The following is a 25,062-nucleotide window of genomic DNA, read 5'->3' as shown; positions in this document are numbered from 1 at the left end:
CATCGACTGGAACTTGCAAATACGCGTCATTGAGGTCGATTTTAGAAAAATATTTCCCTCCACTCAGTTTCGCAAATATTTCTTTAGGGCTCAGAAGCGGATAATGGTGCTCTTGTAATGCCCTGTTTAAGCTGGTCAAGAAGTCGGCATAAACCCGAATCTCTTTGCTCTTCTTTTTAATGTAAACTGTTGGTGCAGCCCACTCACTATGATCAATTTTTTCAATGACACCCATGTTTTCGAGTCTTTCAAATTCACCGTCTATTTGTTCTATAGCGGTGTATGGAACGTTCCTTTTCTTTCTGAACACTGGCTGTTCATTTGCTTTGACTTCAAATTTTGCTACTGCTTTTGTACACCTTCCAAGACTGCCTGAAAATACGTCTGGAAATTTCTTTTTTAACTCTCTCTTAAGTTTTTCTGCCTCCACATTCGAATCCTTAATCTTCTGGTAAAAAAAACTTAAAGGTATATCCCATAGTCTAAACTTTTCGAACAGATCAGTCCCAAAGAGTTTATTTGATTTCCGCATGACAAAAATGGTCGCTTTTTCGGTCTTATTCCGAAAAGAAATATTCGTCAATAATTCTCCTTTGAAAATGATTTTTTCGTCACTGATGCTTCTCGCAGTTTCATGTGATTTAATCATAGGTTTCCCAAGCTTCTTCCATGTATGTACACTAAAAATTGAAATGTCAGACCCACTATCAAGCCGTAGTCTTACTTTCTTTTTAAACATTTTAACCTGTACATATTTCCGGATATTTCGTTCTTCAGGTTCAATTTTTGTAAGTTTAATGGATGTCTTCTTTCTACCAGATATTTTTAATGTGCGATACTCCGCTTTCCTCTATATCACGACTCTTGTTTCAACGCAACAAACTGTTCAGTCTTCCGCTAAGACTTGTAGTTTTAAATTCGGCTCATTTTCAAGGTTATTTAAAACGCCTGATTTCAGCGTCTTTATTTAAGACCAGTCCTTGCACAAAAATTAAACATTTAAAATTATCTGATGATAATTCCTCCAGTTTAAAGTCGTCGCAATGCTTGTTTACTATACTTGCATAAATAGTGTAGTCGTCTCTCTCTCTTCTAGTGACATTCATGCACTTATATCTCCTGTGAAAAAGAAATTTTTTTTGTAGAAAACAGTTCTGTCAGTAGCGTAACTGTCTCTTGGAAGTTCAACTCACTAGTCTTTTTTGGGAGAATAAAATTCACGAACTTTGTATGTTCGGCTGTTCCCAATTTTCTTAGCAAAAGCCTAACTTTTTTGATGCCTGTCCATGTACCACAATCCGATGCAAAAATATCTTCATATCATCTATAGAAATGGACAAAAGTGACATCTTCTGGGTTATAATTGAAGTTTTCAATGGCGTTCCACACAGATGTCGGGTTCTTTAATTATGTACTTCCATTTCTTGTAATAAATAATTTTATCAAGAATTCTTCATAAGTTTTGATTTCGGTTTCGATTATAGCTGATGGCACTCCAATAATCATTTTTTTGTAAATAATTTTATCAAAAATTCTTCAGAAGTCTCGGTTTCGGTTTCGATTATAGCTGCAGGAACTAAAGTTATAAGTTTGTGATTCGGTTTCGATTCAAGCTGATGAACAATTTATATAGATATATTTTTTATTATTTGGAAATCGCAGCTTTATAATATATAAAAATCGATAGAACATTAACTCTATAATAATATATATGAAATCTGCAAGAATTAAAATATCATATTTACGCGTATTTTACGACCTGGCTATGCCAGGCGTCCCTGCTAGCTTGCATAAATACTTTTGCAGTTTTAACAGAATAGCTACAATAATATCAGAGCATCTCCATTTACACTGAACATCTACAGAATGCCAACATCAGTATATTACATATGACTCTTTCCCCTGTGTAATTTCTACAGGTCCAGCGAGTCTGCATTATTATTTCATTTTATTTTTCTTAATTTTTTCTTTTTATTCTTAGGTCATCTATTACATTATGGCTACTTAAGATATTTAAACAATAAGAAAAAGAGAGATGGCATTTTAGACAGAGTGGAAGGGGTTAAATTAATACCAGTGTCACTACATATGCAATCTCATTGTATGATATTTTAGCTGCCCATGAATCACAAATATTTGTGACAATTTCTACCTCCGCAACACCTTACATTGCGGGGTTATTGTGTCCAAGTTCTCTGCTATTCTCTGCCAGCACCTCGATGTAAAGTCATTGGCATTTGTACAATTGCATAAATGTTTTCAATGTTTTGGATATGCAGCTTGTCACCTAAAGAGAGAGCCAATTCACAATGTAATCTTCCTTACCTTTCTAGATTGGTGGACAGCTGAGGGCCTAGACAACAACTATCATGAAGAACCTAGAAGAGCTCTCTCGTCCACAGGTAGTTGGACTTTGATGCTTCACTCGTGATTAGTTAGCTATCTCATGTGTCCTTGCTTTATACGGCTGTGCATGAGCTGCTATGATATGGGATGTAGTGCAGGCCAGGGAAGAAACCAACTCAACTCAACCAAAGTGGATGCTGTTGCAAAAACATTGTCTTTTAAAATTAGGAAAAATTTTCTGAGAAGATGTTTTAGTTATTAAACATTTAAGTCATAAATGGCAATCTTGTTACGAGGCTGTGGTTCTATAATTAAATAATCCACGTGTTATTTCTTGGTTAAATTCCAACTTCCAACCAGAACGATCTTTTTCACTGACTTCCACACGTCTGTATACATAACGCACCTTCTCTCAACTCCAAAAGCACTTCTGCTGATCGAACTTACTTCTTCAAAATCCAACTTCAAAATGAACCTCCTCTCTGAAAAATCAACCCTCGTTTATCTCCAACCAGGAGCATCTCATCTGCATACCAGGTGGTAATATTGCAGGCATATAAAGAGATAAGGCAGCCATTTTTGTTTCTTTTTTCTTCCTTCATTTCATTCCAAGACCGACCCATTGAATTATGCACACATGCTAGTTAGGTAAGTCATGCGTTTTCCTACAGGTTCACATGTGTAAGTTGGAAGTTTCTTATAGTGACTGTCTCTGCTGCATTTTGACAATGTTGACAATATTCAAACTGTTGCACTTTACCAACCCCTCCATCTAAAGTCTTTGCAATCTGTCCTGTTGCAACAATGTCTTTGATAGTTTTTGTATTCAGTTTACCACCAGGAGATACAACTAATTCACAATATGATAATATAATCCTCCCTGTCTTTCTGCCTATAAGCATATTGTAAGATAGCTGTGAACCTGGAAAACAACCTTCAACGAGGGATTAGTTAAATTGTCTGGTTCGAAAGTGGTCAGCCTTTGACGGTGGAATTTGTGATTGGTTAACCATCATGTGCAACCTTGTTCAGGACTGCTGTGTAACACAAGAGTCAGAAAGCAGAATTGAAAAGTCGGCGCCCCTTCCCCAAAGGAGGCGCCATCTGACCTGCAAAATATACTTGTCCTTATTCAGTGAAGAGAAATCCTTCTGAACTAAGACAATTTACATTTTTATTCCAGGGAGCCGATATGCAAATGGAAAATGCGGCATTTCGTTGCCCCTCCCTCTTTGTTCACTTTCCTTCTCTCTTTTCTCTCTTCCAGAGCCCTTCTTAATGGCGACGAAACATGTAACGTTTTAACCTATGACTGAATAAATTGAATTGAGATCGAGTAGAGGTTTGAGTGTTATGAAATTAAAGTTGGTTTTCTCCCTTGACTACCAAGGATAATGTGATGATCTCATCAATGACCTATAATCTCATCGGTGGCCATTATGATATACCTTAGAACTCCTATATCAGAAAGAGATCCATACTGGCACTACAAGAAACTATTTTATTGCCTATTTTGATTCAATCAAAAAAGAGCTGCTTTCTCAATCGGAATCACTGGACCTTAGAATAAACTTCTAAGTGAGGTAATAAATGCACCAATAATTCAATGTGAATTTGAACAGGTACTGCACTACTGTATCCTTTTCTGTGTAAATTTTTATCACCCTTTCCCAACATGGTAATTGAAGCATGATTGTATTATTGTTTGCCAAACAGAATTGGTTGTATTTTTTAAAAAAATATGTAAATAAAACAAGGGAAAAATAATTTGTTAATTCTCTTAGAATGTGTCAACTGGCTGTGACAGTAACAATAACTTATATTTTAAGAGAGGGGTTAACTGGTTTATGTGACAAGAACTGAAGATTGTTTTCAGAATTTAAATAATTTTCGTTTTTTTTTCTCAATATATTTTCTATTGAAATATAAAAAATGTTTATTGTAATTTTATTTATTAAAAAAAAAATATTTTTATTATTTAATTTTCTTTTTTTATATATATATATATATAACCATTGAACCTTTGTAGAAATTTGCGCTCGACTTTGTGCCATTCAAATCTGTGTCTTTGTCCATAATTTTCTTCATTTGGAAACCGTTCTTGCTAGCACATCTTTTTTTATCTGCCCCCTCCACTTTCGTCTTCGGTCGATATATTTATTCCCCATATGTTCTTTTTATTTCTCAATCTATTGATTTCTTCTGCAATCAAATAAAAAAGTCACTTGTATCGCCTGTGACGAGTAAAAGTTTATGTGAAATGTTCAACCTTAAAACGATAAGCTGAAATCATGCCTTCAAAATCAAAAAGATTTATTGAAACATCAAAGGTCATCAGCAACTCTCATACATCAAAGGTCATCGGTGTCTTATAAAAGTTGACAACTATGGTCGTAAATGTTCGATTGGGTGGAGGGGTGATCCAAAGAGATTATTATGCAGAAAGAAAATGTTTGACCCCAAAGTGATATAGTTCAATGGAAACCTCTCACGGAATCGATATCACTGTCCAACAGACGTCCCTAACGATCCATTTGATTGGAGATAATTCTTTCTGTTCAAAAATGTATATAAAAATATAAAACGGAAAAAATCATAGATTTATTTTTAAAGGAAAAGGTAGATGAACATTTTTTTTCTGAACTTTAACTTGACATCTGAAGATTATCTATATATCTATAAAAGTGAAATTTCTGTCTGCGCGTGTGTGTCTGTGCGTGTACATTTCTCTATCAAATTACTCTGTCAATTTTCAGTCTACAGACTCGAGATTTAACATAAGGGATATTGAGATTTGGGAAAATCGTTTTAATCGGTTTTCGGCCAGAAATTTGGTTGCCAAGGGTCAAAGTTCAACGATTTGACCTTTGAAAACTCTACCAAACTCCTCCGCCAATTTTGGGTCTAAACACTTGAAATTTTAGATGTTGGACATGGATCAAACTTTTTCATTTAATTTAGCAGGGATACCCAGCATAGCCCGGTCATAAAATACGCTTAAATATGATATTTTAATTTATGCAGATTAAGTATCTCTTATTATAAAGTCAATTTTCTATCAGTTCTTATGTATTATAAAATTGTTGATTCTTATGTATTATAAAGTTGTGATTTTAAAAATAAAAAAAATATGCCCATATGACTTGTGTGCATTAGCTTATATCGAAACCGGAAATGAATGAATAAAAAAATATATGTCTATAAGAAGAATAAAAATCAAATAACGCAACGGTTAGAAGTTCAAACTGTCATTTGGGCGGTCGGGTTTCAATCCTGGCTTGTGGTAGTTGCTTGTCTAGCCGCACTGATGAGCTGTGAAACAGTGAAGCAGTACTGCATGTGGATGACTATAATGCTCCCTAGTTGTGCATATTGGGAAGTGATACACAAATTACCATTAGCATATTAAGCGATGCTCTTTGTGTAAACAAATTGAGCTTAGGTATTTGGACAATGTCAAAACATTGTTAATTCACTGCCCGTATAGCAGCAGCCAAGCACAATGGTTAGAAGCTCCGCCTGGAGTTTGGGCGGTCGGGTTTCAATCTTGGATTGAGGTAGTTGCTTGTCTAGCCGCACTGATGAGCTGTGAAACAGCAAAATAGTACTGTATGTGGATGACTAATATATATATATACAGGGTGACCCCCCAAAAAACGGGCCCCAATCTAATTAGGCCCCGTTTAGTGTTTTGTCCGACTGAAATGAAACTTTTGTCATAACTAGTTTATTATATTTAAAACATCACATCAAAACACTTGGGTCTTTGGCCTTTGTTTCCCCGTTCTACAGCATATGTTCTAGATATACTTTCTATGTTTTTTGTTTTTTGGGGTCACTATGTATATATATATATATATATATATATATATATATAATCATTCAAACACGGCAGTTTTAGTCATTTAGAATTGCTTTAAAGCTTCACCGCTCACTAATTTTTTTGCCAAATTTCAAACAATTATTACAGTTTATAGATCAACTTTTCAGCTATATTGTGAAAAAAAATCGCCGGCCACCCAGGCTAGTTTTTAATAAATAAGAAAATGGACAACAATCTATTCCAGTTCAAAATTAGAAAACTATTTTGAAGTCTTTAATTGTTGAACTGTTGAAAGTAATTACTGGTTTGAATTAACGTTAATAGACAACTATAAATTAACATTATTCATTTGAGCTTAAAAGAAATACATTAATTTCCCCGTAGGCCCCAGTCGAACCAAAAAGTTTTTTTTCTTTTTTATATGTGAAAGTTTTGGAAATAATTTTATCGGTATATATTAAAACATTACCGCTCTAACAGTTATCATTTTAGAACAATTTGATTAACAAAGAATCCTATAAAAAGGGTAAATCAATGTTAATTAGATACAAAAAATAAGAGTATATATATATTACATAGAAAAATGTGAGCATGAAAAGTGATATGGTTAAGATTAAACATGGAAAAGTAAAAGGACTAGTTGTTAAAACTGCAAAAGAAATAGAAAAGATATTCTTATAAAATATATTAAATTTATAACTTAAAATATTGCAGCATTAAGATTTTTGAAAATTAAATTTAACATTATATAATCAATTCTTAATTAATACTGCAATATTTTAAGTTATAAATTTATTATATTTTTTACTAGAATATTTTGTCTTTTTCTTTTCTCTTTTTAACAACTAGTCCTTTTACTTTTCTAAGTTTAATCTTAACCATATTACTTTTCATGCTCGCATTTTTCTATGTTATCCATGAGTTTTCCAGACTTTGCTTTGAAATAATATTTTCTCGCTATTTCGCTTGTTACACCTCTCTCTCTTTCTCTTTGATGTCTCTCTTTTTTCTCCCTGGATTGGGGCATCTATTCAGTAGTCAGTTTTTTGCCGGCGAGCAAAGCTCGGATAGCGTTTGAGCACAGTGACGGTGAATTATCAGCGACAATACATCTGAGCGACAGATCGGGACAGAGGTGAATTATTAGCAACAGTTTTTTTAATATCTTGTTGCATCATCATCTCCACCGTTCCCACCCGATTTGAGATAGCGTAACAGATTTGAATGCTATGGTAACCAACAGCCAATCAGAAAAAACCGTTGCTACATTCCTTACAAATCTTGAGAATTTTGGAACACAGTAATTTTACTAAACGAAAATTGAAATTCATTTTTTTTTTTTTTTTTCAAAATATGGTTGGGAAGGTGACCTGTGAACTGTAAAAATTGTTTGAAATTTAGTGGCAAAATGAGTAGTGAAACTTTAAAGCAGTTCTAAATGAGTAAAACTAACGCTAAGCCATATATTCAAAGACTACCGTGTTTGAATTATATATATATATATATATATATCATTCATTCTAATATATAGCACTCATTCTAAGTCAACAATCTATAATTTTTGCTCATTTTAATAGGCTAAAAAATCTAGTATATATATATATATATATATATATATATATATATATATATATATATATATATATATACTAGATTGTTGACTTAGAATGAGTGCTTTATACCAAGTTGATGGATGAATATGGTTAAATTTATGCTCATTTTTGCATTAAATACGAATCACTATTAATCTCTATGAATCCCAAACTGCGCATCGAATGGATACCATAATACTTAGTTCTCTACACCTTATTATTACAAAGATCCATACAAAATTTTAGCCAGATCGACTCAATAATTTCCAAGAAAATGTTAACAGTAAATGTGGTATTATAGTGACTAGTCTACTGATTCTTAACTGTGCATCGAGCGAATAGTATAATACTAAATTCACCTTACCTCATCATAACAACGGTCCATACAAAATTGTAGCCAGATCGACCATGTACTTTCTGAGAAAAAGTGGAACAGACAGACAGACAGACAGAAATATATATAGATTTAAATAAGTGCTACTAAAACTAATAAATGAGTTTGCTTGAAAAAAGCTAAAAAAATATTTTAGTGAAATATGTACTATTAAGTTATTTGGGGAAAAAAAAGCTAATTTGTTTTTGAATTAATTTGTTTTTTGTTTTTCTTTGTTTTCCCCCTATTAGCAGGTGGAGTCAGTTCAATTGCAAAAAATTTGCTCATTACAATTAAGTAATTGAATAATAAGCGTTCATTTTATTCTCATGAATTTTCAAATAATTACCCAAATGACTCTTCTGGGAGAAAATTAATATTGTTCAATTATTCGTGTAACATTTTTCTTTGTTTTCTCTTTTTCTTTTTGTTTCATCTTAGTTAAAATTTATTTGGCCATTTTTCAATATTTTTATTCATTAATTGTTGCCAAAGGATAGTTTTCGAAAAATGAAATATCATACCATTTTCACTGCATACAAACGTAAATCATACTATAAATGTTAGTAATAACTCATAAATGCTGTAATTATTTAATTCCATTTAACATTTGAAAGCTGTGATCTGGACGCAAGAAGTGGAAACTAATGGTATATAATGGGACTTTCAAAAATGAAAATAGTTTGCAAAGAAAAATCTAAGTCGTTTGATTCGTGATCATGAGTGAAGTTACTTTCAGGACCAGTTCTTGATAAGTTTACACACACACACACGCACGCACGCACGCACGCACGCACGCACGCACGCACGCACGCACGCACGCACGCACGCACGCACGCACACACACACACACACACACACACACACACACAGGATATTCCACTAGACTAGATGAATTATTGTCCTTGAATCCAGTGAGACCACAAGACAGATATATAGTAACGCAGTTAACAGATCAACAAGGAAGAGGAAAATTAATGCTCTTAACTTTTTTACTAATTCAACAGGAGCGAAGATCAAAGTGTAGCACCTGTTCTTCAGATGCTGCACTTCAATTTCTTGTTCTCTCTCAGTGGAGGAGAAATCCTACACGACTGAGACAACTTTTATTTTTGTTCTTTTTTTGCACATTAAAAAAACGACCCTGGTGTCTAACTTTGTCCCGTGGAGAGGCATTGTAAATAGGAATCTACGTTTAGGCAGTAAACGAGAATTTAATGGAACATGCAAATATGTGTCTCAAATTTTTTTTTTTTTTTTTTTTTTTTTTTTTTACATAGGCATCACCACATTATCAAGGCCCAAAGGCCACTCAAGGATAAGGGTTAAAGAGTGTACAGTAGAAATTGGACAATATAGTAATCATTAGTAAGGAAAATTTGGTAAATTTGATAACTTATATGGAACGGCTCATCAAGAACTTATTTACTTTAGACTTGAACACAACCATATTGTAGTCAGCCGGAAAGCAGGAAAACGGAAGACAATTCCACAGGCGTGCAGTTCTAAGAAAGAAGCTTTGTTCATGGAATCTACGTTTAGGTTTAGGCACAGATAAAGAGTGGGGGAAATTATTGATAGTGTTTACAGCTAGACGAGTGTTTCTTGTGAAAGTTTGCCGAGGGGGGACCATAGATTGAAGCTCATTTGAACACTTTCCATGAAAATAACGATACATCAGAGACAAACTCACAACATCTCTTCTGTGAGATAGAGGTTGCAAGGAGGAGAAAAGGACATCTCCTACGAGGCTACGAAGTCTATTTTGAACTCTATCAAGGCAGGACAAGTCCTTTCTAGCAGCTCCTGCCCAGATGTGGCAACAGTATTCCATCCTTGGACGTACCTGGCTCTTATATAGATAGAGAATAGCATCAGCAGTGAGATATCTACTGGATCGATAGAAAGATCCCACCATTTTTCCAGCGGCCTTGGCAACAGATTTGATATACGTGTTCCATTTAAGATCAGGAGTAATGGTCAAGCCCAGAAGCTTGTAAAAACTTGAGGCCTCCTGAAGACGAGAGCCATTCATTTCAATTGATGACAAATGTGGATTAAAATGTTGATGATGTAAAGAGAGAAGCTTGGTTTTAGATGCATTAAAAGTAACCAGCCACTCCTTTCCCCATTGTACTACATGCTCAAGATCAGAGGAGAGAGAATTGGAGAGTACTTGCTCGTTTACTGTCTTAGATGTGGTACCATAAATGGTAGTGTCGTCAGCATAAATGTCTACAAATGATGTAAGGATATGATTTGGAAGATCATTAATGTAGATCAGGAAAAGAGTTGGGCCCAGGATGGATCCCTGAGGGACACCGGCATTAATACTGTGAGCTTCTGATTTTTGCCCCTCAACTACTACTCTTATGAACCTATCAGAAAGAAATGATTTAATAATTGAGAAGACATTTCCAGCTATACCATAGCTAGCGATCTTATGAAGTAAACCTTTATGCCATACCCTATCAAAGGCTTTAGATATGTCAAGAGCAATTGCCCTAGAAAGATTGCCACCGTCGAGAGATTTGCTAATCCTATGCGATATAACTGTAAGGACATCTGCTGTAGATCTAGCAGAACGGAAACCATATTGAGTGTCACTAAGAAGGTTATTTTTGTTGAGATGTTTGATTACTTCTGTATTTAACACAGATTCTAGCAACTTACTCATGACGCACAGGAGACTTATTGGCCTGTACTGAGAGGGGGATGAGCGATCACCTGAATTCTTAAATACAGGGCATACTGATGAGATTTTCCAGGGAGATGGGAAACTATTCTCCTTAAGACAACGTTTAAACAGTTTTGTAAGTATGGGCGCTAGTTTAGGTTGAAGTTTTTTGAGTACTATAATTGGAATACCATCAGGGCCAGTTGCTTTACTGGAATCAAGGTTTTTGATTAGCTTGGCAACATCACGTACAGATATACGTATATCACATAGCGTGTTTTCTGATACAGGAGGAAATATTGGGGGTTGGCGGTCTTGGTCGCAAAGGGTAGAATTAGCTGCAAAGTTCTTGACAAAGAGTTTGGCTTTGTCTGATGCTGACGAGATTACCTCAGGTCCATTGATAATAGTTGGGATGGAGCACACGCTTCTGTTCAGGATTCTGTTTGCTATTTGCCAAAACTGGTGGGAACCAAGCCGCTGCTCAGCTACTTTGGACTTAACAGATTGAGCATACAACTCTCTTGCGTTCCTTATTACTTTCTTACAATGGTTGCTGGCAGTCCTGAAAACGGCTTTAGTTTCCATACATCTATTACGTTTGAAGCAGTGGAAAAAGTGATTTCTGTGCGCAATGGCAGCAGCACATTCTGGAGAGAACCATGGCTGGCTGTTAGGTTTTTGCTGAAACTTTTTAGAGGGTATGAAATGGTCAATACCTACAATTAACCATTCAGTTAGGTCTAATACTATAGAGGACACATCCTTTTTAAACATGGAATGCAGCGGTAGATCAGATATAAATGTACGGAAGCTATCCCAGTCAGCCTTAGTGTATCGATATACTGTACGATGAAGTGGTACATCTGGGGACTTATTACATTTCATTTTTATCTTAATTGATACAACAGAGTGGTCGGAAGATCCAAGAGGCGACAGAACAGAAACTGAACATAGTTCAGGGCAAGTTGTGAGAAAAAGGTCTAGTAGGCTCGCATACTGGCCGTCATTATCGGGCACACGGGTAGGTTCCTGAACAATCTGAGTGAGGTCATAGGCAATGGAGAAATCATGACAGAACCTCCCCTCATCATCGGTCTTGTTTGAGTGGGTCAACCATTCGACGTTGTGAACATTGAAGTCTCCACATACGTGAATGTTAGCTGAAGGATAAGTAGAAAGGACTTGGTCAATTTTCTCAGATATGCTTTGAAAGATAGTAACTCCGCTGTTGTGGGGGCGATAGAGAGTAAATATAAATGCAGTAGTGTGAGCTAAAGCAACCCGGAAGCACATATAGGGTAAGTTAGGATCTTCCCTGGAGATGTCCCTCCCACATGGAAAGCTATCTTTAATATAGGCACATATTCCATGCCCATGGCGATCTTGGGGGTCAGATTTAGAAGTTAAGTTAGAGTATCCTGTAATTGCAAACTCATCTAGGGAAATAGCCTGTCCAATGCCAGTTTCACTTAAAAATAAAAGGTCTGGTTTAGTCTCCTGTAATTGGGTTTCAACCTCTGGAAGGTTAGAACGTAGACCCCTGATGTTGGAGAAGGAGACATGGTAGTAGGGGTCTACGTTGGAAGTTGGAGAACCGGGTTTAATCGTGTATTTTTTCTTGAAACTTGTCATGATGAAATTTTGGAATTTGTGGACTAGAAATCAAAATATAGAAATCAAATAGGTTTGAATTTAAAAATGGTAATCCTGATGCTTAAACGACTCAGAATATTTACTGGATGAGAATGTCAGAATGAAAGAATGTATAGAAGATGATTTCAAAAATGGAAATTTCATCTTTTTAGATGACCAATCAGGGCATCTGAATAGATTTTCCTGTATAAAATACCATAATGAAACATAATGATGTTGTTTTTTCCCAGGCAACACTGCTATTAAACATACCTGCTATATCCAGGATATTGAGAACTTTGAGTTGACTAATGTAAAGCACTTATCCAACATGATATTGTATTATTGCTTGTATTGGTCATGCACAACACTGTGTACTTTGTGTACTATGCAACATAATAACAAAAGACAAAGAACTTATTTCTCCTCGGAAACGTTGCATTTAAACATTTTTGCTTTATCTAGAATACTGAGCACTCTTTTATTATTATATACCATTTACCAGATATGATATTGTATTATTACTGTTAGTACTTCCAGGCAAAGATCTCAACTCCAAATTTGGCACACTGCTATCACGACTCCAAAATTTAGCACTATTTGTTAAAAAAAACGAGCTTTTTATTCTAGCCAGCAGTATCTCATTTGCATGTGAGGTAATGAGAAATCTCGTTACTTCATGAGACTCGCCGCTATATAATTTGGTGCAGCAACCATTTTTTTTTTGTATGTTTGTTTCTTTCTTTCTTTATACTTTTTTTGTTTGCTCCCGGACCCTACATGTTGCACAAAATCAGAAATTTGTACCAATTTTTATTTGTTTACAAGCAGCTACTAGGCATTTAGTCACAGCCACTATAGATGTTGATTTTTCTTATATAGTAGACATTGACAGCAACATAGTCCCAACGAATATCATGTTCCATGTTATGTTGAGATTTCTTTTGTTATAATTTTTCATGTAGATCTACAAATACGCATTCATTTTTTTTTTTAATTAAAAAAAAAGAATTTATTTAAAATTTATTTGTGATATTCTTTTTATTTGTCTTTTCAGGTGAATCTTTGTAAGAGATTTTGTGGTGCTGGACTCAGAAGCTAGTAACCAAATGGAAAAAGAGGTAAGCATTTACTATACTTAATTACACACTAAAAATTAAAAGTAAACGCAGTGCTCAACACCACTTAGTAGAAGTGCAGCATCTTTAGTTGTCTCACCACTACTATTCTCACAATGTGGCGTAATGGATAAAGTACAAAGTAAAATTCAGTGCTAAGTGATGTTCTTCTGGAGCTCGAAGGTTCAATCCTCAGTGCGATTGATTCTAAGAATATAATACTTGAGATTTCTACCTAGTCATAGCTGATACAACGAGAACATGCTACTCCCATGGATTAACATAAAAGGGTTCCATTAAAAAACCTGTACAGATTCCCCAAGTTCGACAAGATGTACCTGAAGAAGATCGGAGAATCCATTATTTGAACCATTGTGAGAATAACATTCAACAATAATCTGAATAATAATGGAATGGAAATGGCACTAACCCTGTGTGGGTTTAACTGGCTTCCTCCAAAGGAGGAAGTTCCATGGGAGTATGAAATTCATACGTGGTTCCTTAGTCACATGTATATCCTCGTTAGAGGAGATGATAACGTTAGGTTTTTGCAATTCTTGCAGAGAGGTGTCAATGTCTTCCTACATACAGCACCTGGAATTTCCCAAATTGGTCATCCATCTGGTACTGACCAGGCTCAACATTGCTTAACTTAGGTGATCTAACGAGAACCAGTGTGTCAGTGTGATTATGCTGTATAGTCTGAATAATACAAATAATGAAAATGGACATCTCCAGTTGCCTAACCAAGACTAAAAAGCAACAAACACTTAGAAAGTTATTTGACAGAATCACATAAAGTTTAACATGCATCCTTGAAAAGCTAGCTGTGTCATAGAAGAGCATAAACTACTACTATTTTTGCACCTAATACTACTGGTAATGTAACAGCACAGACACACATATGCGAAATGGCATCACAGGTAAAGAAAAAGACTATAAAAAGCAGAAAGAGAAGACGATCACGTTAGAGACATGAGTGACGTTACAGCCTTAATGAGAAGTCACGCCTGGTGGGAGAATGAGGAAATAAATGTTGTTGTTACGAAAAGGTGAGTTCAAGTTATTCTTTATCTTGGTCTTCTGCAGCACTAAAAAATGACAATCACTTATAGAGTTCAAAACTACTCAATAGCATGGAACATTCTTGACTTGCCAGGTGTGACAGGGAGGAAGATCAACTGCTCCTACTATTACAATTATTATTATATTATTATTATTATATTAGTATTATATTATTATTATTATTATATTATTATTATTATTATTATTATTATATTATTATTATTATTATATTATCATTATTATTATATTATTATTATATCATTATTATATTATTATTATCATTATATTATTATTATTATTATTACTATTATTATTATTATGACTAATGCTATTAATACAGAAAATAAGATTTTAGACATGTAGCAGTCATGAAAGTGCAGTCTAATGACATTAATTTATTTTTGAAAGGAGCAAGAGGGATTGAATCCACCCTTTAAAAATTAAGGTACCTATAATAGTTACCCCTTCCTCCTTACTATACTGCTGCGTATATGCTCTTAACCCCACGAACCTAAGAAATAATAACTTTTTTTTAATTAAAACAACTAATATTCTTTTTACCTAATCTATGTTATTAAACTGTTCTGGATATGCATTTTCTATTTATTTATTCTACTATGATTATAATCCACACCCTATATATATGTGTGTGTGTGTGTGTGTGTATACATTTGTACATATATGTGTGTATATTTAATTTATATGCATTCACATGTAAAGACACGTACATATGTATACACTACATGCGTTAATTGGTAAAGACAGTTTTTATCAATATGACTATTATTGATTTTCAAGGGAATATGAATATGATTTTTGTAACTGTCAACTTCCGTCAGTAATTTTTGTTCAACAAAAAAATGTCTTCCTGAGAAGAGGAAATTGAAATCGAAGATCAACATATTTTTATTACACTGTTCATCCCTTTGTTCTCTTTTATCGATTACTTCAATTGATTCAATCAAACTTTTCCATCCTTTCCTACTCTTCTCCCCCCACCCCCACACACATCCAATGGGGGCTTTTAATTATTTCTTCCCTTTCTTTTTTTTTTTTCTTCAAACATTTTATCCTAAGGCTTATTTTAGTAAATTCAACTTTGTCTAATTATATTATTTCATTTAGAAAAAATAAATTTCCTTTGTTTTGCTGTCAGATAAAACGAAAAAAAAAAATAAATGCCCCCACCCCCCAATTATTTTGGGGTAACAGGTACACTTATTTTAATAAACAAATAATTTTCAAATATGTTTCTGAATTTTTAAGATGAGGATTGATCGTTTGTATTATTTGACTTATTCAAACTACTGTTCCCATCTTTACTTATATGCACAACGTTTCGGTTCATGTACCCTCCGACCTTCTCCGTGTGTATCTTGTTGAATGATCATCTACTAAGCAGACTTAGGATAGAATCTAACATAATATGGGACTTAAATCTTATGGTATTACTGGACGAATATTTTACACTAGCGGAACCTGTGGAAATTCTACAGGGGACTGATTCATATGTTATATATTGATGTTGGCATTCTGTAGATGTTCAGCGTAAATAAAAACGCTCTGATATTATTGTAGCTCTTTTGTTAAAACTGCAAAAGTATTTATCCAAGCTAGCAGGGACGCCCGGCGTAGCCAGGTCGTAAAATACACTTAAGTATTATATTTTAATTCTTGCAGATTTCCTATATACTATTATAGAGTTAATGTTCTATCGATTTTTATATATTATAAAGTTGCGATTTCAAAAATAAAAAATATATCTATATGACTTGAGTTCATCAGCTTGAATCGAAACCGAATCCCAAACTTATATATATAACTTTAGTTCCTTAAGCTATCATTGAAACCGAAACCAAGACTTATGAAGTTTTCTTGATAAAATTATTTTAAAAAAATAGATTATTGGAGTGCCATTAGCTATAATCGAAACCAAAACTTATGAAGAATTCTTGGTACAATCATTTATAAAAATCCAGATTGCCCTCGATAGTCTTACATCAAAACAACATAACATAAATGCAGCTGTGCCTCAGTGGTCGATCCTTGGATCTTTATTATTCTTCTTAATGATGAATGTCTTCCCTAATAAAATTGTCTCCGAGATGAATATATTTGATGATGATAGGACACTCTATAACGAACATGAGAGGAAAACGAATGAAAGAAATCTAAAGAAAATGGCTGAAACCTTAGAGGAAGACATCCTGTCTGTATTGGAATGGGAGCATAAATGTAGTATTGGGAATCCCAGCTTAATTGCTATATAGGTAGTTTTAGAAATAGTAAGTTATGTAAGTATATTTTCATTTCCCATCAGCGACTTGGCAGGGTCACAAAAGGTTAGGTTTGACAGGTATTAATCTAGAGAGAATGCACCGGAAATTCGGGGTGACGCGGGAATTATGGTCGTAGGCTTCCGGTTGACGACCACATGGGCGTAGAGTTGGTTTTGTGCAGCAGAGAATGCAGACGGGAAATCTCGGCTCTCCAACAATCAGGGTTCGAGATGATAGGCTCGCCTTGAAATAAAAGATTGAAGCTTCAAATCCATCTTGTTGTTTATCGATGCATCTGTCTGCAGTGGCCACTTCCCAACGAGATGGTAGACCAGCGTCCAAGAAAATATCATCTGCTGGCCAAGGCAAGCAGGTATGACACATTATGTTATTTGCACATACATGTCTTGAGACCTTCCAAGGCAAGAAACGGTGTAAGGATAAGAACGCGCACACACACACACACACATAACAGTGAACTGCATGTAAGATACATAAGAGCATACACACACACGTATATATGTAAGAACACAGACACTTAAAAGTACCCTTAGTAGTAAAAGTAACAAGAAACGAAGGTAGAAGTAAACGATTAAATAATAAAGTAATGAATAAATAATAAACAGGACAGCAAACATTTACAGTAACATAAATAGATGGTAACATTCAATGCTGCCAAGACGAAGCTGCTTTCCTTTAATAATGATAAAAAACCTTTCCAACCACTGATAACCATGGCTAATGATATTTTACCTGAAAGCTCTTCATTCAAACTTCTCGGCTTAACAAAGAACATGAATTGGAACAAATATATCGAGGGTATTTCCAAAACTGTTGCAAAGAAGGTAGACTCTCTCTACCATGCTAGAAAGGTACTTACACCTGAGAGTATCCTGTTCATCTACAATGCCCACCATTTGTGTATTGTTGCCACATTTGGGTTCGTGCATCTGTTACTAGTCTCTCACTCTTAGACAAGGTTCAAAAAGAGTTGCACTGTCAACCAAACTCCAACCTCTGTCCCACCAATAAATGTTGCATCCCTGTGCCTATTTTAATGCAAGGTAGCCCTTCAAGGAAAATACCCTTGATTAACCCGACAAACAGCAAAATCCCACCCCTATATCGTAGAGCTCCTTAGATGCTGGAAAGACTTTTACTCTAATAATTTCTTCCCTTGAATGAACTGCTAGACTTTGAAATTCTCTCCTAGGTTCCCGTTTTTCTGACTGTACTGACATGCAGAAGTTTAAGTGTAATGTGAACATATATCTTGTTACTCAACTCCCTACATTCTATCCCTGCAAATTTTGTCCCAAATAATAGCCCCTTATATCTAAGTGGCACTATGCCTTGTTTGGGGTGAAACGGCAATATATATATATATATATATATATATATATATATATATATATATATATATATAAAGGAACAAACCGTATTATGTGTTCATCAACGTAAACGTAGATGAACACATAATACGGTTTGTTCCTTTTTATTTCTCTATTTTGTCGGAATACTATTGCCATTATTTTCATCACACACACACACACACACACACATATATATATATATAAAATAAAAATTACAATTAAATTTACCAAAATGATCCAAGATGGTAAAATTAAAGTATATTATAAATATTACAGAATTAATATTTATAAAGTTATCTCAGCCAGATGTAAAAGCTCGATAAAACCAAATAGGAGATAGAGCTTATAATACGAGCAAACAGTTAATAAAACATGTTAAAAAACACTTTGAAATGAGTTAAAAACATATTTAATCTGAAAAGGAAACACTAGATAAGTGGATAATCCTTAATCTGTGGAGTTTCGAAGAAATACTTTCCTTCTCATCAGAGGATAGGAATTAGCAAAATGCGGGATCGGATTTTGCATGCAAAATGCATTACCGTCACTGGATTATTTATCTTCTACCAGACTATCTATTCATGTGTAATCACGTTTTTCTTCACCATATTCCCTCTGCTTCACTTTTTTTGTTTTCAAGTAAGATCTTTGACTTACTTGTTGTTTCATCAAATACTTTTGCAATCAAAATCCGATCCCGTATTTTGCTAATTCCTACCCTCTGATGAGAAGGAAAATATTTCTTCGAAACTCCGCGGATTAAGGACTATCCACTTATCTAGTGTTTCCTTTTCAGATTAAATGTTTTTAACTTATTTCAAAGTGTTTTTTAACATGTTTTATTAACTGTTTGCTCATATATATATATATATATATATATATATATATAGTAATATATAAAATATATATGGCGATTAAGCTACAGTCCTGTTTCGTTGTATCACAACGCATCAGTGCCGCTAGACTAGCATCTCTCCCAAGCCAGGGATTGAACCTACAACCGTCATGTTGACAGTCGGCAGTTCTCCTCCTCGACCATGGAAGCGACACCCGTAAATAACTCGTCGGAATGTCTATTTAAATAGACACCCGCCACCACTTTTATAGTGCTCACATCGCCTGTTTGTAAACAAACAAACAACGAGCTTCGCATATATACATATATATATATATTCGCGCATAAGCCTGACGAATCCTATAGTGGATGAAACGGCGAATATTCAGTGTAGCTTAATCGCCATATATATTTTATAAATTACTATATATATATATATATATATATATATATATATACATATGTATATGTGTGTATATATATATATATATATATATATATATATAAGATTGTTTGCATTGTTATTTTATTTTTTATATTAGCGATTTCTCTTATTATAAGAAAGGAGTTATTTGCCCTTCGTTTACATTTTTTTCGCCCAAATCTTAGGACGTTTTTTTTTTTTTACTTTTTTATTATTTAAATATTAATTATTAATTGATGATTACTACGTGCATATAGATGACTTACTTTTATGCATGTGGTAATTATCAATGAATAATTAGTATATATATATGTATATATATATATATATATATATATATATATATATATATATGTGTGTGTGTGTGTATATATGCGAAGCTCGTTGTTTGTTTGTTTACAAACAGGTGATTTGAGCACTATAAAAGTGGTGGCGGGTGTCTATTTAAATAGACATTCCGACGAGTTATTTACGGGCGTCGCTTCCATGGTCGAGGAAGAGAACTGCCGACTGTCAACACGACGGTTGTAGGTTCAATCCTTGGCTTGGGAGAGATGCTAGTCTAGCGGCACTGATGAGTTGTGATACAACGAAACAGGACTGTAGCTTAATCGCCATATATATTTTATAAATTACTAACTAGCTCTACCTACGTATTGAGTAATTTTGAAGTAAATACTTAAAGTTTACGCAGAAATCTATACTTTCGTATATTAATTTTATGTGAGTAAATTAAGTAGTTATATATATATATATATATATATATATATATATATATATATATATATATATATGAGATTTCAGAGGTTAAGTAATCAATGAAGTTTAATACAAGAATCCTTGATACCGAAGTAGAGCAGGGTATACTCTTTATTTGTTTTTTACATAAGCAGTAATATATTGCTACACAGTCATGAGCATATTTCGGCCAGCCAGTTACCAGTAACTAGAGAACTTTTCAGGCGCTATAGCGTATATGAAAGCAAAGTTTGCAATCTTTGCTTTCATGTAAGTTGTAGGGCTTGAAGAGGTCTCTAGTTACTGGTAACTAGTTAACTAAAACCTGCTCATGACTGTGTAGCAACATATTACTGCTTTTGTAAAAGCAAATAAAGTGTGTGTGCGCATATATATATATATATATATATATATATATATACACACACACACACACACACAATAAGTAGTTAAATGGATTAATCCTAATCTTATAAATACAAGACTGGTAAATTAAAAAATATATCCATTTTGAATTTGGAAACAGATGACTCTCACAGGCAAGAAATTAATTTTTATAGCATGAAAAGGTTAGATAATGCAATTAAGAATAGGAAATTAGATCAAATATTTGTAACATGTCTTCTTCCTAAGATTAAGGGAGGTGGTGTTTGATCAACACTGCTGGGGAGCCATGATGTAATATGTTGTTTTGTTTTTTAATCCCCCGAAACAGTGTTCCATGGTAAGCAACTGATGATCCCTTAAAAAATAAATTATTAGTGCTATAGTAAAGTCTAGAGCGATCTGATGCAGTGATTGCAGGTCATTAAATGACTTACTGACTGGATGGTTTTCTAACGAATAATAAAAAAATATATATCTTTTTTGTATAGTTTTAAAGGTTAAAAACTTCAAAGACTATATATATTTGGCGAAAAAAGTGACCCCTCTTTGTAGAAAAGTGCCCAGATGAGGGTTAAGGAATGTTTTTAATGTTTTTAGCCAATTTTTCGATATTTATCATCCGAAGGGTCGAGCTTCAAAACGATACCGATCTCGTGAAAATCCGTCGCCTATGTCGAAAGTTTTAGGTATACATACATACATACATACATACATTTAAACAGATAGGTGAGATTTGCATTATAGATGGATAATATATATATATATATATATATATATATATATATATATATATATATATATATATATATATATATATTCTCAGAATACTGAGGTGAATAAGATCACAGATTATTGAATCCTGTGATATTCAGTCTTAAAAAATATTTTTGGGATGTAATATTTTTATGCGAGACAATTCCAGCCAAAAAAGGAATAGCTCAATATACTAGATAGAGCAAAATAAAATTTATATTTTTTTTATATTTAAATTTAATTCAGGAAAATAATTTTTTGAAGCAAAAATGTATTATTTGAACAAAGAATACAATTCAATTTTTTTAAATTTATATATATATAAAAAAAAATTATATAATATATATGTATATAATATGTATGTATGTGTGTGTATATATATATATATATATATATATATATATATATATATATATATATATCTGTAGTACTAAATCGTGTTAATTAGTAAGTTGTACTTTTAAAAACAGAAATAGGTTAAAGTTCCCAAAGTCCATATTAGAATTGTCTGTATGGACCCATGGCATAGTGGATAAAATACTTAGTAAAATTCAGTTGTAAGTACACTCTTCTGGAAGTTGAATGTTTAATTTCCAAAATACAATTGCAAATTACTTAGGATATCTACCCAGTCATGGCTGACAGAATGAAAGCATGCTATCCCCGTGGATTAAATAAAGGGTTCTGTGTTCGAAATTCTGTGCAAATTTTCGAGTTCGACAGAAAGATTTCTGAGTTCAACAAGATACACTTGAGGAAGGTTGGAGGTTACATCGGCCGACACTTTGTAAAAATAACACTGAAGATGAAAGCAGTAGTCTGAAGAATCCAAATCTCAAAAAGTCTAAAACATGAAATGGTTGTCATGAATAAGAAAGCTGTCCATATTAAAAGAAAAAAACTCTTTAAGAAATGTTTCCAACTTTATGTATAAAACTCTTGGCTTTAAATGTGTCTGCCTGTCTCTTAGCGATGTATTTTTATCAGATGCTACTTTAAGGAATTGGAAGCCGTTCTTATTTTCAAACTATTTTCGGATAGACCACAAGTTGGGTGCATTTACAAGCTAATATTAAATACGGACATGTCTGGACTATTTTACCATCACATTTTGTCTTATAACAAAGTGCAGATCTTTTTGGCATTTGCCTTTTATAGACGTATATCTGTCTGTGTGTATGCTAACTATTTTTAAATTGTTAGACGCTGGAATGGGAAAGTTTTAGGCTTGGTTTATAACACATGAACACTTTTTGAGTTGTTTAATATGAGAACACGGGATATATATATATATATATATATATATATATATATATATATATATATATATATAATACTAAAAGTCTATGGATCTTGTATGTTTGCAATCAGATTTCCGGTTTTCAACATCCGGTTGCGCATGCGTAAATAGCAACGTCTTCAATCCGTTATTCCAATTCCGGAATTTTTATATCGCTTTTAATACAAACAATTTCATTTAATTTGATCAAATAGTTATTTATATATACAAATAATACATAGATTCATAGATAATTATAATATATATTATAAAATCTATTTATCTATGAATCTATTAATAATATGAAATATTACCCTATACAATTTATGGAAAGAAAACACCTCTCACTTTCCCTCTAATAGATTTCAACACTCCTACTCCCTCTGTTTTCGTTACGTACGCGAGAAATAGTTACGTGTATGTGTGAGAGAGAGAAAAAGAGAGCGATGTAAAACTGGATAGAGTTATCCCCCTTAACTAATGCAGACCTTTTTACTAGAGGGCGTTATTACAAAAAAATTTCTTTTTCTTCTTCCCATGTTTTTTAAAGTCGTCTGCTTACATTTCCAAACGGAAAGCTGAATCGGTAAATGCACACATTTCTATTACATTAAATAGTGTTTTCCTTTACACAATGGGTACTGAATGTTTGCTTAAATTAAATGAAAAAAGTTACATTTTATTTTCATTTTCTATTTAAAAAGCCATTATTAACATGTGGAGAGTGTTTTTTTTATTATTCTGTACTTTCAACTAACAATTTCATTTAAAAGATGATATATCAAAATTTGAATTTAACTATAATAAGGATTATGATACCTGTTCAGTGCATATTTACCTATAAGTATGACCAACCACTTATAATTCAGTAACTGTAATTTTAAAAAAAATAACAATTATAATAAACAGAACGACTCATAGAAATCTATCTATATTCTTTTTTCATTTTAATATACTTTCATAGGAATGCTTCTGTTATGTAAAAAAAAACTATTTTCTTTATGCCACAAGTGTCACGCTCATACATGAATTCCATAGCTAATATAACGTACTGACCCAACGGGTCACGGGTGGTCTAGTATATATATAAAAGTGAAGTTTTGTGTGTGTCTGTGTGTGTACATTTCCCTACCAAACTACTCTGTCAAGTTTCAGTCTACAGACTCGAGATTTGACATAAGGAGTATTGAGATTTGGGAAAATCTTTTTAATTGGTCTTCAGCCAGAAATTTAGCTGTCAAGAGGTCAAAGTTCGATGATTTTACCTTTGAAAACTCTACCAAACTCCTCCACCAATTTTGAGTCTAAACAATTGAAATTTTAGATGTAGGTTACTTGGACATGGATCTAACTTTTTAATTTAGTTTGAGTCCAAAACAATAAATGCTAAGGGATCAAAATTGAGGTCCAAGTTTTAAAAAAAATGACCTCTGCGGTCTCTACTAAATTACTCCACCAATTTTTGGTCAAAACATTTGAAATTTTACATAAAGTGTATATAGACATAGAGCAAGCTTTTTAATCAGTTTCTGGCTGAAAACTTGGCTTCCAAGGGGTAAAAGTTCAAAAAGTTTTATCTTTGAGGTCTCTAGCAAACTATTCAGCCAATTTTGAGTCTAAACATTTGAAATTTTACATAAAGGATATTCAGACATGCAGCAAGCTTTGTAATCAGTTTTTGAGCGAAATTTTGGCTGGCAAGAGGTCAAAGTTGAAAGAGTTTTCTTTTGCAGACTCTACGAAACTCCTCCGGCAATTTGGGGTCTAAACACTTGAAATTTTAGATGTAGGTTACTGAACATGAGTCAAACTTTTGCATATATATATATATATATATATATATATATATATATATATATATATATATATACACATAAAGTTATGAACAGTACATAGGGCCCAAGCAAAGCTGGGCTGAACTGCTAGTATACATATATATATATATATATATATATATATATATTATTTCTTTTAAGTATGATGACATTCACAATTCTTGACAGCAACTGTTTAGAAGTGCAACGAAATAGTTGCTGTTAAGAATTGTGAATGTCAACGTATTTAAAGGAATAAATTGTAAGATGGTTAACATCATGAAATTTGAAAATAGACTTTTATCATTTATTTGTTATATGGTTTGTAATTACATTGGGCTTCATAAAGTAAAGATTGGTATAAATAAAAAGTAAAATATAATCGTAAAAAAACATATTTCCACAGATATATATATATATATATATATATATATATATATATATATATTTACCGTCACTGGATTATTTATCTTCCACCAGACTATCCATTCATGTGTAATCAACTTTTTCTTCACCATATTCCCTCTGCTTTACTTTTTTTGTTTTCAAGT

At 33.3% G+C, this 25,062-nt stretch overlaps 1 protein-coding gene across 4 annotated transcripts in view; it reads left to right on the top strand.

Annotated features, from left to right (window-relative positions):
- The window catches only part of LOC145279663 (gamma-1-syntrophin-like), a 686,561-nt gene that overhangs the window by 418,185 nt on the left and 243,314 nt on the right, over positions 1–25,062 (top strand). For all 4 annotated transcript variants that reach the window (XM_080130906.1, XM_080130908.1, XM_080130909.1 and 1 more), the window contains one exon: positions 13,504–13,567. In XM_080130906.1, the coding sequence (XP_079987032.1) occupies positions 13,556–13,567 (12 nt within the window). In that variant the 5' untranslated portion in view covers positions 13,504–13,555. The remainder of the gene's footprint in view (positions 1–13,503; positions 13,568–25,062) is intronic.

The sequence above is a fragment of the Euprymna scolopes genome, chromosome 7 (assembly GCF_053919585.1).
Source record: "Euprymna scolopes isolate OS-2025 chromosome 7, ASM5391958v1, whole genome shotgun sequence".
Classification (NCBI taxonomy): domain Eukaryota; kingdom Metazoa; phylum Mollusca; class Cephalopoda; order Sepiida; family Sepiolidae; genus Euprymna; species Euprymna scolopes.
Note: the sequence above shows the minus strand (reverse complement) of the source record. Positions and strands in the feature narration are given on the sequence as shown.